The sequence below is a fragment of the Berkeleyomyces rouxiae genome, assembly GCF_048999995.1.
Source record: "Berkeleyomyces rouxiae strain 22BRR77 chromosome Unknown BrBRR77_ptg000003l, whole genome shotgun sequence".
In the NCBI taxonomy this organism is placed as follows: domain Eukaryota; kingdom Fungi; phylum Ascomycota; class Sordariomycetes; order Microascales; family Ceratocystidaceae; genus Berkeleyomyces; species Berkeleyomyces rouxiae.
In genome coordinates, this window is record NW_027396493.1 from 2,559,192 (window position 1) to 2,575,321 (window position 16,130).

At 49.7% G+C, this 16,130-nt stretch overlaps 5 protein-coding genes across 5 annotated transcripts; 2 read left to right on the forward strand and 3 right to left on the reverse strand.

Moving 5' to 3' along the window:
- Positions 1–244: 244 nt before the first annotated feature.
- BROUX77_003885 (uncharacterized protein) lies at positions 245–2,951 on the reverse strand (the record flags this gene model as incomplete). Its single annotated transcript, XM_073748585.1, has 2 exons — positions 245–2,728; positions 2,787–2,951. The coding sequence occupies 2 exons, from the start codon at positions 2,949–2,951 to the stop codon at positions 245–247; spliced, it is 2,649 nt and encodes an 882-aa protein (XP_073606310.1).
- A 1,021-nt stretch (positions 2,952–3,972) lies between these two features.
- Positions 3,973–5,151, forward strand: BROUX77_003886 (uncharacterized protein; the record flags this gene model as incomplete). The annotated part of the gene is made up of 6 exons (XM_073748586.1): positions 3,973–3,993; positions 4,315–4,407; positions 4,600–4,617; positions 4,693–4,789; positions 4,852–4,958; positions 5,026–5,151. 6 exons carry the CDS (start codon positions 3,973–3,975, stop codon positions 5,149–5,151), a joined length of 462 nt encoding a protein of 153 aa, XP_073606311.1.
- Positions 5,152–6,389: 1,238 nt separating this feature from the next.
- Positions 6,390–8,695, reverse strand: BROUX77_003887 (uncharacterized protein; the record flags this gene model as incomplete). The annotated part of the gene is made up of 3 exons (XM_073748587.1): positions 6,390–6,418; positions 6,498–8,400; positions 8,486–8,695. 3 exons carry the CDS (start codon positions 8,693–8,695, stop codon positions 6,390–6,392), a joined length of 2,142 nt encoding a protein of 713 aa, XP_073606312.1.
- Positions 8,696–9,934: 1,239 nt separating this feature from the next.
- BROUX77_003888 (uncharacterized protein) lies at positions 9,935–10,267 on the reverse strand (the record flags this gene model as incomplete). The annotated part of the gene is made up of 2 exons (XM_073748589.1): positions 9,935–10,135; positions 10,250–10,267. 2 exons carry the CDS (start codon positions 10,265–10,267, stop codon positions 9,935–9,937), a joined length of 219 nt encoding a protein of 72 aa, XP_073606313.1.
- A 733-nt stretch (positions 10,268–11,000) lies between these two features.
- Positions 11,001–13,187, forward strand: BROUX77_003889 (uncharacterized protein; the record flags this gene model as incomplete). The annotated part of the gene is made up of 1 exon (XM_073748590.1): positions 11,001–13,187. The coding sequence occupies one exon, from the start codon at positions 11,001–11,003 to the stop codon at positions 13,185–13,187; it is 2,187 nt and encodes a 728-aa protein (XP_073606314.1).
- Between the last annotated feature and the right edge of the window lie 2,943 nt (positions 13,188–16,130).

A 16,130-nucleotide genomic window follows, 5' to 3' on the forward strand; every position in this document is an offset into this window, starting at 1 on the left:
AAAGTAACCCTCTCAAATAATACTAGTTTCTAGTGTGGCTTTATGCACTGCTGTTGTAAGAGGAGAGGTTTTAATAGATCACGTAACAGCTTCATGTAATCAGTTGTGCATCAAACTTGGTTCCATCTTGACATGTATTCAGCGTAACTATTTGACAGCGAGCCATCAATTTTACCATCCGCGGCTCTCTTGTGTAGTGAATAATGCAATTGAAGTGCCACCATGTGATGCCCATTCTTTGACTTCACACTTCTACCGTTACCACCTGATTTCTCAACTCCGCATCGTCCCACAACTTCGACAGCACTGTTGCTTTTTTAGTCTTGGTAGACCAACGACCCGTGGCACGTGAAGTCATTCCAGGATTCATCAAGATCATCTCAGCTTGCTGAGAACGGGTGATAGCGACATTCATGCGGTGCTTGTCGTTCAGGAAGCCAGGGCCGCTTGTTCTAACAAGATCAAGAATCACGACGTCTGCTTCGTGACCCTGGGCTGAGTCAATTGTGCGGATATCAATTCTCTGTCTGTCGGCGGGCGCAAAATCTCTAAACTTAGTCATGTAGTTCAAAACAGCTGCACGGTAAGGAGCAATGACCAGGATACGACCGGGTTCGTTGCGGTTTTTGATGTTGCGGAATTCCGTGTCAGCTAGTAGCTCCTTGATGCGATCAATAGCAAAGGCTTCATGCTTGGCATTAAATGTTGACAGGCCCATTGCTCCCTGGACTCCATTCTCCACATGCACTATGAGACGGGGCTCTTCGAGCTCCTCAACTTGGCCAACTTGACACAGCCACTTCTGAAGGTGCAAAACGCTATCGACCGGCTCAGCATCAGCCTTTGTGACACCACTAGTCATGCGTGATTCGTAGAACATATCAGAAGCAAGACGCTGGAGATTAGAGTGGGCACGGTGATTGATCATTAGTGGATTAACACAGCCGCCGAGAAGCTCGATACGCTCCATTGCGCTGACCTGCATCTGCATCCGGTGAATATTCGACTCGAAGGTAGGCATCACGCCAAAGGGCAAGTCGTTGTTTCTTCTACCCATATCTGCGACAAAAGGCAAAGTTTGGCGATAATCACCAGTAAAAATCCAAACTTTGGGTTGGTACATCGCAATGGGAATTAAGCTAGTTAGCTCTCTGGCGTGAGGAGCCTCGTCCATGAAGATCAGGTCGGGGTCAAACATCTTGCGGAAATCTGGGTTTGAAGCTGCCACAGGTGTGGTGGCCACAAAGTCAACAGTATGGAGAGTTTGGACATAGAGATCCTTAATCTTGCGCTTGATCTTGGCCAGGGTCGACTTCTTCTTTCTGTCTTTGACCTTCATAACTGAAGCAACTAAGCGAGCAAGGTCCTTGTACTGTTCTGGGTCCTCGGCGAACTTCTCCCATGTGACTTGGTCCAGAGACGGAGCTTTTAGGTCATTGCCTGGTTTTCCAGACTTGCCATTGGCATCCTTCTGAGCAAACGACAAGAATCGCTTCGTGAGAGCATCCGAGTTGTCTGTTTCAACTTCCGACTCATTCCGGAAGCCATTGTTGACGATCCCGCTGTTTTTTATTTCGCGGTTCCAGCCACGCATACGGACCATGCGGATATTTATCTTGGCGTCGCTGCAGAGCTTAATAACACGGTTGGCGACGTCATCAACGGGCTTGTTCATGTCAATCAGATAAAGAATCTTGGGTCTCTTTCCGTCGGCCTTGAAGCCGGACAGAGCCAAGACAGATGTCAGCACGTTCCAATGGGTTTTACCAGCACCTGGACATCCGGAGACAAAGTGCAAGCCGCAAGGGATCTTGTTCATGTTGTAATACGCCTGCTTGTGGTCAGAGTTTAATCTCTCAAATTCAATCTTCAGAGACTCCGGGATGGCCGGGTTTTCACTGGGGTTCTCCATGTGCGGGAGCGTTTTGAAGATATCCATGTAGCCCTCGGGCTTAACTCGCGGATCAAGAATGTATTTGAAGGCAGAAATCTGCCGACGATCAATTGTGGGAAGGTCTTTATCAGGGAAGTCTTCGGGGTCAGGCTTGAAGGCACGGGCTGGCAAAGGAGCGGTTCGGAGACTTTCTCCGGCCTTATCCTCCAGAGCTAGGAACGCCTCGATAGCGCTGATTTCCCGCTGGTGAGGGATCGCGTTGTGCTTCAATTTGAAGGTGACACGAAGCATCTTGTTGGGGCCTATTTTCTGGACCTTTTGAAGATCGCTAACGTCCATGCTCTCTGCAAGGGCGTATGAGCCGAATACTTCGTCGGGCGTTCCAAGCATACTGTCGAACTTGGGCAGAAAGTGGAACGCAGCGTAGTTCTTGTGATTCGGGAGCCTGGCAGTCTCAAAGGGATTGTCGACTCGTTCCGCCTGAAGCTTGTCCTGCATGATGTTTTGGCTAGCACTAGAGCGGAACGGGGCAGTGAATGAGACCGTGAATATATCATCCAGGCCAGGGAACCTGATGTCGTTGGTCTTGGGTGGTTGCACAAGAAGCACCCACTCACGTTCATATCCGTTTAGGAGAGTGACGTGGCTTGCCGGGGCAAGAATCCAGGCATTCCAGGTGTGGCACGCATTGTTAAAGTCGTCGATATCGACCAACTCGTTTCTCTCTTCAATCTCAGCACCGGCGAGATGTTGGTCTGCAAAGTCACGAGCCGAGGAGAACGCCAGAGAAACGCCGTCCTTGTTAGGGTGAGACGCATGCCAGAATTCGGGAATCTACCGAGTTGTTAGCAATTCATTCCAAGGGGACAATGGCGGCATGAAGTTTGCGTACACTTTGGTCGTTGAACTCTGTCGACGCGTCTTCCAAAGAGGGCTGAAGTGGCGAGTCCGGCTGGGTATCACAAGCCAAAGAAAGATCTTCAATCCGCTTTTCCACCTCATCCACAGACGGGGTCATATCAGACGCGCCGTTAGGGGTCTCCACGTCTATAGCCATGATTGAGAAGTAGCGTTTGGGCTAACGGTCGATTGTGAGTTTTTTGGGCAATTGAAGGCGAGCCTGTGAGGTTTGCGCAATCTCAGAAGAGAGAATCAAGGTTAGCAAGGACACTAATTCTTTTCCAGGCGTGGCCAGCCTGAGTCCACGTCGATCAGCGTTTGTCTTTCAGCCAACTTATGCAAGATTCTCATTTTTCACACTCGCCTGCATCAGAGGAATAGGCCATATATATTCGCATGGCCTGGCATGGCATCCCTTGTGTTTGGTCCTAGACTACGCTGTCTCTAGAAACTAATTGCAGCAAACAAGTGGAGACCCCTTGGTCTGCATGCTCTAAATTGGCTGGGCTGGCTAGTGGAAACATGCATAGTTGGATATGATATGTGCAGAGCTTCCCCCTATTCGTCCATTTGTATATGCTGCAACTAGTTAACTAGATAGATAGTTAATTTGTGCGTTCACAAACGTCGGGTGAGATGTTGGAAAGGGGTGGACCCCTGGAGAAAAGGGTTTGTGGATTGCTGGCACGTGACACGGGCCAGGACTGAAAACTCCGGGAGACGGAGAGTTGTTTACAGCTTTCCGTGTCTTGCCCACAAGTGTTTCCCATTTCTTCCCATCAAGCCAGATCAGATCGTATGAAAGGAGAAACTCTACTTGCAAGGCATCGTTACACCATGGCTTCTGATGAGACCCCGGGCAGCTTTCTCTTGATTGTCCATTATGATCAACGATGATTCTAATCCAATCCAACCCAACTGGAAAACTGGGCCATGGGGTGCCATAATATGGGGTGCAGCCTAGCAGCTCCTAGCCCGCAAATAGCCACTTCCCCCGCTCTGATTGGCCCTATCAACATCTGGACTACCTTCCGCCCTCCAGAGACATTGAACTTGTGTGGAAACTCTTAAGCCTCAACCATAGCCTTGCGTTTGGTCTCTTTTTTTCTCCTCCGTTTTTTTCACTCTTTGTGATTTCATTGTTTATTTCCCACCACAAGTAAAAGAAACCAGTCAAGATGCCCAAGAACAAGGGAAAAGTACGTTGGTCACTCTCCTCTAACTCTAACAACCAATAAGCCGCTACTTGCGACTCTTCGGTGGTTTTTATTTTGGTTCTTGGAATATCGATTTGAAGCATCTACCCCTCCTTCGCGGCCCTAAGGACCCCTCCGCCCAGATATTGATCCCAGGAACGCCATCGAAGACTTACCGGCTTGCGATCTCGCGAAATTGGAACTCCCTGGCTGTCTATTGCGGGTACAGGGAAGAAGGGGGGTAATGCATCGCGATCGTGTGTCGCTGTGAATTTTGGGCCCAGAGTCGTCTTGACCACTATACTAACTGTCGTGATTCAATAGGGTGGTAAGAACCGGAGAAGAGGCAAGAACGAGACCGACAAGGCCAAGCGTGAGCTTATGTTCAAGGAGGATGGCCAGGAGTACGCTCAGGTCGTAAGTACAGCCCGCATGCCAGCAGCAAGAGGACTGCGGCTTCATCCAATGTGCTGCCACTCGTACCAGCGGGAGAGTTATTAGCGTTGCGCTGTGATTCTCTCCCATGAGCTGGCATTTGCGTTCACGGGATTCCGAATCTCCAGACACTGCTTTTGTATATCATCTGATGCTAACTCCTCCTTATTACAGGTGAAGATGCTTGGTAACGTACGTTGCTTCCCGCGCCCTTGAACCCCGCAACCTACCACTTCACACCAGGACCAAATACTAATGATATAACAGGGTCGTCTTGAGGCTCAGTGCTTTGACGGCCAGAAGCGTCTTGCCAACATTCGTGGTACTATGCGCAAGAAGGTCTGGATCAACCAGGGTGATATCAGTATGTCAAGATTGCAACTTTTTATTCGCGCCTGGAGCTACATTCTAACCCCGCCCGCCTAGTTCTGCTTTCGCTCCGTGACTACCAGGACAGCAAGGGTGATGTCATCCTGAAGTACACTGCCGACGAGGCCCGTTCTCTGAAGGCCTACGGCGAGCTGCCCGAGAACGTATGTCTAAGCAATTATTCTTTATACTCGTTTCAACTTGCGCTAACCATGTATCTCCTTCTTACAGGCCAAGATCAACGAGACCGACACCTACGGTGGCGATGGCGGCGAGGAGTGCAACTTCGAATTCGCCGACGCTGCCTCGGACGAGGAGGAGGAGGAGACTGGTGACGTCGACGTCGACGACATCTAAACGACCTTGTCCCTGTCCACCGCGTTTTCTTCTTCCTACGCGACGAGATACTCGACAGACGATGTTGCTCACCCCTCCCTCCCCCGAAAACTTGCTGAATTCTTTGCATTCCCAAAAAGTCTCGACTCGACAAGAATACCCCCTCTTTTTTATTTTTATTTTTTTCTTCCTTCTCCGCTATGCTTCAAATTCTGACTCCTACGAGACATTCGCCATCCAACAATGTTCCTATTCTTCTCAATGCATAGAATTACCCCCTGCTGTCTTTGGCTTCCTTCCAACCGGCTCCATCGACGGCGCACTGTCTTCTCTCTTGGAACATACTACTTGGTCAACACGGCTTGAATGTCATGTCTATCCAACAATGTGCTCACCCGACAGTGTTTTTTTTCGTTCTTCTTTACCCTTTGGGGGCATTCTTCTCGCCACTTCGTTTGGAACACGTAGCTCCCGGCTTTCTTTTGCTCAAGGTGTCGTCAAGCCACGCTCATACTTTTGACAATAGGAACGGCGTTATTCATGTTTTTGGTTGGTGGCGAGACGTGAGTTGGATATATACACATGGACGATCTTTTTATAGACATTCCGCAGATCAAGCTGGGCCATATGTGGATCGCGGTGGGAGAGACGCCGCGATAAGAAACAAAAATCTTTTCAAAAAAAACCAAACCATCTCGTGATGCCTTAGTATCAGTTATCTTGATTTGTGTTGTGATTTCTATGAGTAAACATACAATCTAAAGCTTATTGGTGTTGTCGACCGCGTGTCGCTTAGGCTAACTGTCTGTGCTATCCCAAGCATGAGACGATATTCCCAAATTTTCTGACGAGTCAACTACGTCATTTTCAGCATAGTCCCTGTAGAATTAGACACAATCACAGATAATAGCACATGGACGACTACGAAACCAACCCAGGTCTTAGTTCACCAACGTAAATGAATCAATGAAGCAATAACGAACACAACAGAAAGAGAGAGAGAGCATGTGCTAAAATTGAACCATAAACTTGAAAGACACTATAATATAAAATCCACAGACTTCCAAATAACTTGTTACCTTGAGGTTGTCTGAGCATAGTGATGATTTTCAACAAACAAATGGTTTCTAGTAAAGACATGATGCTTTCATGAATGAGCACCAAAGCGTCAGAGGTATAACTAAAAAGTGTCAAAAAGAAAAAGAAGCAGCGGGACAGTAGTATATTGCGTCCACAGAGAAGCCGAGTAGCAACAATATTTACCAATCATCGTTGTCACTCTCGTCATCTAGACTATAGTTAGCAAAAGGTCGAAAAGAAAAAAAGATATCTCGTCAAACAAATAAAAAAGGAAAAACAAAACATACCACTCTTGCTGACTTTGCCCTTGCGCTTTTGCAGAGCCGCAGCCAAGGCATCAGCCATTGACGGTGGGGCACCAGGAGCACCACCGCTAGCACCAAGAGGCGAAGATGCAGAGTCTCCGCCTCCACCACCAACAGAAACACCACTGCGGTCACGAATCTGGGAGCGGTCGACCTTCTTAAGTCCACCAATACCTCCAGCACCTTGAATACCTGCCAGCAGAGCAGAGCGACCACCGGCATCTGCACCAGGGGGCGGTCCAGAAGCATATCCAGAGTCCCGGTTTGCAGCAGGTGGTGGGCCCGGAGGAGGCGGAGGGGGAGCCCCAACTGCTGATGGTGCAGGCATTGCTGGAGGAGGCGGCGGCGGCGCGCCAGTTGAAGGTAAAGGGGGGGCATTTGATGGAGGCGGCGGCGGAGGAGCTGGCGGAGCAGCACTGGACGGTAAAGAAGGAGCAGCGTTGGCAGGAGGGAGAGGCGGAGCAGGAGGAGCAGGCGGGACGGGAGGCGCAACGAGGGCTGATGAAGGAGGGGCAGGAGGGGCCGGCGGAGCAGGAGGGGCGTTGTTGGAAGGGGGAGGTGGCGGGATAGAAGGAGCAGGCGGAGCGCTGTTCACAGGTACAGGAGGCGCGGGAGGTGCGGCGGCGAACGGCAACACAGGAGCCTTGCTTGGAGGAGGCAGAGACACTGGCGCAGGTGGGGGCGGTGGAGCGGGAGGTGTAGCGGCGAACGGCAACACAGGAGCCTTATTTGGAGGAGGCAGAGATACTGGCGCGGGCGGGGGCGGTGGAGGCGGTGCGTTGCTGACAGGCACATGTGGGACGGGGCGTGCTGCCGGTGCAGGTGCCTTGGGCGGAGTGGTAACTCTAGGCGGTGGAGGAGGGATGGCAGCGACCTTTGGTGGGAGGACTGGTGCAGCAACTGGCTCCCTAGGCGGAGGTGGAGGTGGGACGCCGTTGCGAGCAGGGGGCGGCGGAGGTGCTGGTGGCATCATATGCACACTAGGACGAGTATTGTTGGGGACAACAGGAGGCGTATCGTTGGGGATTTTGCCCGGTCGTGGAGGTGGTGGTGGACCTGGATTCGTCAGAGGGGGGGCGGGAGTTTCACGAGGCGGAGGAGCGGAGCGGGCATATTTTCCGGCATCCGGGAACGGCGGAGGGGCGGCGAATCGTTGTCGGTTCGGCGATGCGTCGGGATTGGCTGTTGAGCGACGAGTTGGAGGTGGTGGCGGCGCACCATTGCGGCGGGAAGGCGGGGGGGCCGGAGGCTCGTTTGATCGACTAGTAGGCGGCGGAGGAGGTGGTTGTCTCGCGGCTTTGCCATTGTTGTTGACACTGGTGGTACCCCCAGTCGAGACCGGGGCCAACGGCGGCGGGGGTGGTGCATGACGTTGTGAAGGCTCATTGGCATGCAATTGCTTTTGTTGCTCCTCGCGCAGGAAACGCACAATAAACTCCTGGTCTCCCTTGATATGATCTTCGGTGAGGCCCATTTGCTTTAGGTCCTCGCCAAAATGCTCGCGCCATTGGGGATCGAAGGCGTCAAGCAAGGCGAATTCGGAAAAGTTGCCGTTCGAGGAAGACGACGTATGGTGGCGGGGGGGCTCAGCAACGGCGGCGGAAGTGGAAGGGTGACGGTGGCCACCAAAGAGACCGCCGAGAATGCCGTGTTTGTGGGTAATTGGCTGGCCGGAGCCACCAAATGGAGTGGCTTTAGTGGCCTTACTGGCACTTTTTTCACGAGTGTTCATTTTCTTCAGGAACTGGCCAGCCTCCTTCTCGTCAACAAAGGAGAGGCCAGCGACACATTCCTCCATCTCAAAGGTATGGAAGAAGGTACGGTCCTGGTTGTACTGCCATGATTGGTAGATTTCCTGGTCCCAGATGACACCGCGGTTGGAGGGCTGTATAAGAGAGAAGATGGGTTAGCAGGACTAGAGGCGGTTTCGGTGCAGCGCGGCGCAGCACAGCAAGACAAGCAGAACTAACGGAAATATCGACAATCTTCAGCCAAAACGTGTTGCCGACCAGATCATTGCACAAAACTACGGCGCCCTGGATTCCAGTGTCGGTCCACTGGCTGCGACTGGGGTGCGCAACATAGAGCTTGGCTACCGCAACGGCTAGGATCTTGTTGGACTGTTTGGGAACAAAACGGCGGACCGTCTCCTTGTCGTCATCATTTAGGATAGTCGGCATGGCGGCACCAAGCAGGAGAGTCGAGGCTGGTATTCAATACAGGAATAGCGATATTGGTTGGTGATGGTGTTCAATGGGGGTGGTCCCCGAGGAGGATGCGGCAGGCTTCGTCTATGAGTTGGTCAAATAGCTTCAGGACGCCGAGATACAGTGTCGAGGACAGTTGTTTTGGTGGTTGAGCCGGAGGACTTCCCGCGCGCTGAAACCACTGAAGCGGTAGAGAGGGGATGGAGAACAAGTCACGTCGCCAGAACAGAACAGAACAGAACTCAAAGGGAGAGAGGGAACATGAATCAGGCTGAGCTTTTTTTGGCGGAAAATGGTGGAAAAGCGGAATGGAATGTGGGACAGGATGACAAAGACACGACTAAAACAAACAGCTGTAGTTAGTTGTTGGCTGGCTGGATTAGGCTGTCACTTTGCATGCCTGCGCCTGCACTGCACTACGATTATAGAAGCTATGGAAGCCAAGGCAGCTGTATCTGGAAGCTAGAGCTAGAGCTAGAGCGCTGGAGCTGGGTGCTGTAGCTAGAGTGCTGGAGGCTCTGAAGCTCGAGCTATTACAGCAGGCTTCCCCCTAGCCCGGGCGATCGGTCTTGGGGGCTGGCAGAAACAGAGGCCCCCCTTTCTTGGCCAGTGCCAGAACGCCCGGACATTTACGGCAGCTTACAGGAGACCCTCGCCGCGGGGCCGAAAGAGACTGTTCTTGCTCTGTACGCCAGCTGTTTATAGTGGCACATGCAAAACCCACCCGGTTTCTGTGTGATAATCGCCAGACCTGCTTGGCTTGTCCTTTTATATGTAACTATATATTCACTGCCCACAAAATAAGGCGTCTCGGCTATGTCGCCGCTGCTATCTTTCTGCCTGGCTTGCTTGCGTCTGTCTTTCTTTTCCCGTATTTTGTTGCCTCTCTTATTTTCCCTGGCTGAGCCCTTGTGCCAGTGTACCTTTTGGTCTAATTGAAAATGCCCCCACCTGCTAATTTCCGTCCACCCCGGCATTTAGTAGCCCGTAAGAACGCCTCACACGAAAGCTCCACAGGTGTGGCGTCATATCAGTAGACTGACCTTTTCAAAATGACGCAACAGCAAAAACGAATCAGCCATTCCCAATAGCAATCAATACACGATGTTGCGGTATATTCAATCGACAGAATAATCTAGTACACCGATTCCCGGACAAAACCCGTCTCTCTCTTTCTTGCTCGAGGAGACAGGTCAAAGAATATCAAATCTTCTATTTCTTGTTCAGCTCTGCCGCCCGTGCCTGCCGGTCCTCCTTGGAGCCCTCAAATGAAACGCCGCTCAGGTCTTGCCGAACCGGTCCGGGGTTTGCCTGGAATGCCGCAAACTTGGGGTCGGTGGGGCCGCCGCGGTTCTGCTGGTCGGCGCCGGGGACCGGCTGGATGGTGAACTCCTTCTCCTGGCCCTCGTTGTTCTGCGGAGGCAAGTTGTAGAGGACGTGGTTAGGGCCATGGACAATAGAGACGTAAATAGCCGAAGCCAAGCGACATGAAAAGTAGAGGCAGACGAGATAGAAAAAGAAGCGTACCTTGTTGTTGCTGGGCATGGTGGCGGTTGTGTATGTGGAGTTTGAAAATGAGTTATTGTAGTCTAGTCAAAGATGAAAAATAGGAGTGGCACGCAAAGAAGCAGTTTGTTTCGTAAACACTCTTGTTGCAGATGTTTGCTTGGGATTGACTTTTACTCTACATTTCATCCAGCTTGCTACTGCTGATGCTGCTTTATATACACGAGATCTAAGACTTTATGACGTAAGCCCTCCGCTTTTGCTCTTCTTCTATTCGCTCAAGCTGTGGTCGGAATGCGGTCACAGGAGAAGAATTATTGTACTGTGTGGTAGGCAACTGGTACTTTCGAGAAACACTTAGGCCGGATGCAGTTAAAACCATGACCTGATGTTGACCACCATCAAGTGTACTAGGGTATTGGTTCACTAGGGTTAACCACTTGAACCTCATGCCATACAAGCATCTAAGGGCAATTACTTAACGAGTTATAGTTGCCGAATCTACCATCAAGAAATATTGCTCCCTTATTATCTGCCACAAGTAAATTGAGTCTGTTTGCCGTGTACATGATCTGGAAGTTATGGAAGATATTGCCCGTAAACCGACTTAATATACCGCAGGCTCCAGCTTTATGAGAAACACTACAGCGTCAAAGGACAAATACAGGAGGACATCTTCATCTATCCATGGGAAACTTGGCAGTAGAAACACTTGGACTCCGAATATGTTGACACCAACTCAGAAAACCGACAACAGCAGCATAGAGACACCATGGACCGATTTGACTGTGAAAATATCCCAGACATCAATAACGAGGAAGCTGATGATGTGACATTCCTGTTGCAGAACTGGGAAAACACCGAAGAAGATCTCGAGTGCGAGGTCATTGATCTTTGCGATAAGGAGACCTCCCACCATAAGAAGAAGGCCTCAAAGCGCAACGATATACCACTCCCCTCTTTAATTCTCGATGGCGTTGTCTGGTTTGAGCATGTGCTAACACCCGGGATGACTGTCGAGGTCAGTGGGTTTGATAGTCAACGGTACATTCGTATTTCTCAAATCATTCAAAACGACGACGCTATTATCCTCCGCGGCGTACAGTACGTACACATGGTAGATATGCAGGGCATGCTTCCATGGTCAGTTGAACAGCACCGCAACGAAGTCTGTGCCATTTACCATGTTGACGTTGACGATCCACGCCCTAACGAGGTGCAAGCGGCGGTTGAAATCGACCTAGAATCAGTCAAGGGGGTCATCGTTCTGAAGTTAAGCAACGCACTATGGCCGGTTCCTGCCACCGCTAACGACGAGCTAGTCTGTCGGTGGAAGTTCATTCAGTATTTCCCTTCGGCTCGTGTACGTGAGCGCCATCTCGAGTCATACTCATTGTACCAGGGTTTAGAAGGAGCCTTGATCCGAAATAACGAACATGATGCCGATCTGAACTGCGCTGTCTGTCCTGAGACCCTCCGCCAATCATGGTTCAAAACACTGAAAACACGCGGTGGGAGCTATGTCCCTCCCTCCGAGGGTACTGACTCCCAAGACTTTGCTCATCATGAACATGGCGATGAAAACGACACTCGAAACAGAGCGGTGGGACAAAAGTACACCTTCTTTGATGCTTTCTGCGGAGCGGGCGGGGCTTCTCGGGGTGCCATGAGAGCCGGACTGCACCTCAAATATGCCATTGACGCTTGGGACTTGGCCTGTGAAAGCTACCAAAGAAACTTTGGCGGTGTAAAGCTCTTTTGCATGAAAGTAGACGAGTGGGTGCGGCTATATGCGAGTCCAGACAACGAAAAGAGCGACAACGGAACTCAATTCCAATGCGATGTCCTCCATCTGTCGCCGCCATGTCAAGTATTTTCTCCGGCGCATACGATCAATAGCCACGAGAAGGATGAAGCCAATTTCGCCGCACTTTTTGCATGTGAGGCCATCATAAACTGCGTGAGGCCGCGCATTTTTACGTTTGAACAAACCTTTGGGCTCTTGCATCGCAACTGGCGGCCCGTATTCAACAGCCTCATCACCAGCTTCACTCGATGCGGTTATGCTGTTCGGTGGAAGTATGTGTTTCTACACCAATGGGGCCTACCAGCTCGTCGCAAACGGCTTATCATGATTGGTGCGGCTCCGGGAGAGTCACTTCCAAGCTTCCCACCTCCAACACACTCGGATCGCCCATGGCAGAGTGGTTTGCCCCCGCTGGTTACAGTGCGCCAGGCCCTTGGAAAACTCAACGTGCAAAGAGATGATCCACTACATCGACCACGTGAAATGAAGCAGAAGAACATGCCGCGCTGGGACACCAATAACATACTATCACGATGTGTTACCACCAGTGGAGGGCAGAATTACCATTTCAGTGGTCGCCGGTGTTTCACTCATCGGGAGTTTGCCATTCTGCAAGGCTTTCCTACCTACCACGAGTTTGTTGGGGCCTTTCGAATTCGCCAAATTGGAAACGCTTTTCCGCCTTGTGCTGCGTCTGTCTTGTTTAAGCATATTGAAAAGTGTCTGCTCGAAGCTGATGGTGTTTTAGCCGATAAAAGGGATCAAGTATTAGCAGATGCCATGGCTATAGAGCTGGATGATGAAGATGAAGATGACGAAAACGATCACGGTACAAAAGAAGTTCGTGACCACGGCTTTGAAAATGATACTAGCGACGATGACGACGAACTTCTCCGTGAACTCTTTTTGAGAAACCAAGACAGCAAGTACCGCGACGATATAGACTTAAGCACTAGTATGGCAATGAACTCACATATCGAACTTTTTCTGGAAACCGAACCAGATGATGATCAGTCTTCTAGTCCCTGTCAGAGCGAAAATCATGAAGATACTGATGACTGGAAAGAAATGTTCAGGCCTACTGCGGAATCTTCGGTAAATCAACAACACCGATATCATTTTGAGGGTTATACAAGATCCTACATGCGATGAGGCGCGATGTACACACATACATGACAAATACAACAATACAAGCCTTCCACACACAACTGATACAATGAACACATGACTTTGACATTGAAAACAACGCTGCGCCGCCATGTGGCATTGTGGACAATGGAAAAAAGACTGACGTGGTATTGTGTTATCGTGACATAAAGCAGCCGATGAAGAAGATGTCCTTCGTACTACACACATTTACAAGATAGATGGAACATGAATAAATAGTTATGCAGTATTGACATGCTTACACTTTGTCCCCTTGAAAAAGAAGTAGGAAATCCCCACCCAAACATCTGCAAGATACAGAGAGTAAACAATCTCAAGGGTCCGTCGGAATTCCCATGAGTCCAAGTAGCGAAAGCCCGAGGGCTTGGCTCAGCCTGAAAACGAGTGTCACATGTGGATAGCCTAGCCAGCACTGAGCCTGGTGATACTTGGCGCCGAAGCAATTTTGCAGGTACTGCCAAATGCAACACGAGGTCGAGGTTAGCATGTTAATATGGGATTATTTTGGTGCTTGTACAAGAACTATTGGGATTCTAGAAGAGACATTGAGGGTCAGAGAACAACATGAATTGGCTATGGCGACGAAAGGTTCACAAAGACCACATCGCTCGCCTCAGCAAGTCTAATGCATATGCAATGCAAGGCAACTTCAAAGCCCCGCCAACAGCGGGTACGAGTGTGTTGAAATAAGTCACAGCCTATTATATATTATATGACGAGATGTGCATTTGGAACTTGTCACGTATTATCCAGTCTTCACTATGATACCACCGAAGGTAATATTATATGCAAGTAGTACCACTCACTTCCTGCATAGAAGCATCGAGGCCAGTGGAACTTTGTTCTACGAAGCTAAATGCTCAATACGGGTTTTGGCTGTCTCTGACACACCATCAGATCAGCTTTCTAATGTTCCCATCAACCACAATGGTTGATCTAAGCAACAAAGAGACAACGCAGCATTTCAAGGGAAAGCGGTAACAAAGGGGACGGATAGATGAGACACTCCGACACGAGCCGACACATGGTCCGGTAATTGAATAATCGGGTAAATAAAAGGAGGGTTGGCTCACCGATGGTCTATAGGAGCAAAAAGTCAAGTTACCGAAACTTGTTTAACTATGGCTGAATATAGATTACATGATTGGACGGGAGCTGCGGCTAGCCTGACAAGCTGAGCCGGCTCCAGAAATCCCGAGTAGGGTGACATTCGAGGCTTATTTGTGGCTTACCCACGCGCTGTGCTAAGACGATTATATATTCCCGAAGTCTGGGGGTTTCCTAGTTCGGGTTTCTTCAGTTCCGCCATCTCTCACTTTTTAATGGAGGTCAAGGAGAATTTGAAGGCAATGCAACGAGTTAATTATGGGCTGTAAATCTCCTCACCGCACTCATGGCACTAAAAGCTGCAAGCCAAGGTTGCCTAAACATGGTGTCTATACAGACAGGCATACATGCGGATTGCTTTGATAAGTAGACACGTCTATACCTGCAACTCCACGGTAGGTCTTGTGCTTGTTCACCATGTGTTTTCTCTGCAGGAAGAGCCGTCAATATATACACACATGCATACATGGCGATGGGGACCAACAGGGATAGGAAGTGGAGATAAGAAGAAAAAAAGACAACACAAAGACAAGGTGAAGACAGTCAGAAACTCCATGCATCAGAGAGCGCCAGGGGCTTGATTATGGGGCTTCAAGTGCGGACAGCTTGTTTTCCCCAAGATGTAAAGTCCCACTAGGGTTTGGATCCTTTTCCTCCCTTGCACCACACTGCACCCTGTTATTCACTTTAAAGTACTGGGATAGAAGAACCGTAGCAATTGTGTCTGGGCAAGAGTTAATCGCTGTTTGAGAATCTGCACGTAGAAAAAACGAGGCTATAGTTACAGGCTTGCCAAAGATGCCTTGATATTTGATTTGGAGTCCGAAGTAGAGGGTTAGCTGCCCTATTCAAAAACTGGCATCGGCGGTGTGTTCAAAATCGACAACTTTTTGGCCATTCTGCCATATCCATGAGTAATAGACGAAGAGAACTCGAACTTTGGCCGAACTACATATTTGGATTTGCCATTACTGGCAACCATCACCAGAAAAGACTTACTAGACTGTGTAGCTGGTGTTACAGACAGGCCAAGAGGATTTGCATCTGTAGTGGCTTCTGGCTTCAGACAAGGCAGCAGACTGTCTTAGTTGGCTGAGCTAGAAGCCTAGGAGAAACATCCAAGCCAAGTGTGCATATGTTGTGAGGCCGTGCATAAATGCACTGTATACAAGCTGTGTAGACATGGTTACCCATACACATCACTACACATGTATCTGCATGTCCTCTGCTCCCAAGTGTGACATCACATCCTAACACTGGCCATTGTACATTATACCGCTACGATGCAAGGAACATTTTCTTTCGTTTCTAGCTTTTCGATCTGCGCTTATCGAATCCGTCAGGTCAGAGTGGCTTGGGGGACAGGCAAAAGCACGTTGTTGATGGGCAAGTAGAAGCACGGTGTGCATTATTGGCGCACAGTGTTCTAGCTGTAGGCTTATGCTTGCACTAACTATATCAAATGTATAGATGCACTCACTCACTTGCTCACTCAGTCACTCACGGGCGGCGTATATATTGCATACACATAACTCGCTCACATGCTGGCATGCCCTCATCAGGCAAGTGCTGTTTGGCGTGTGGCAGTTACAAAAGATCAAAGTATAACTACAAGTAGACCAGTATGTATGTACATACATATGTACATACATACATGGCTATAGGCAACTACCCATAACCAACTATAACTAACTAGCTATACCAGCAACAGCCGACTGTCTTGATTCCCTGTTAAATCCCCTCTCCTTCCCTCTCTTTCAGTAGTTTTGCCAATTCAGGCCGGCCCATGAATGAAGACGATCCAACAGTTGGCCTGTGAAA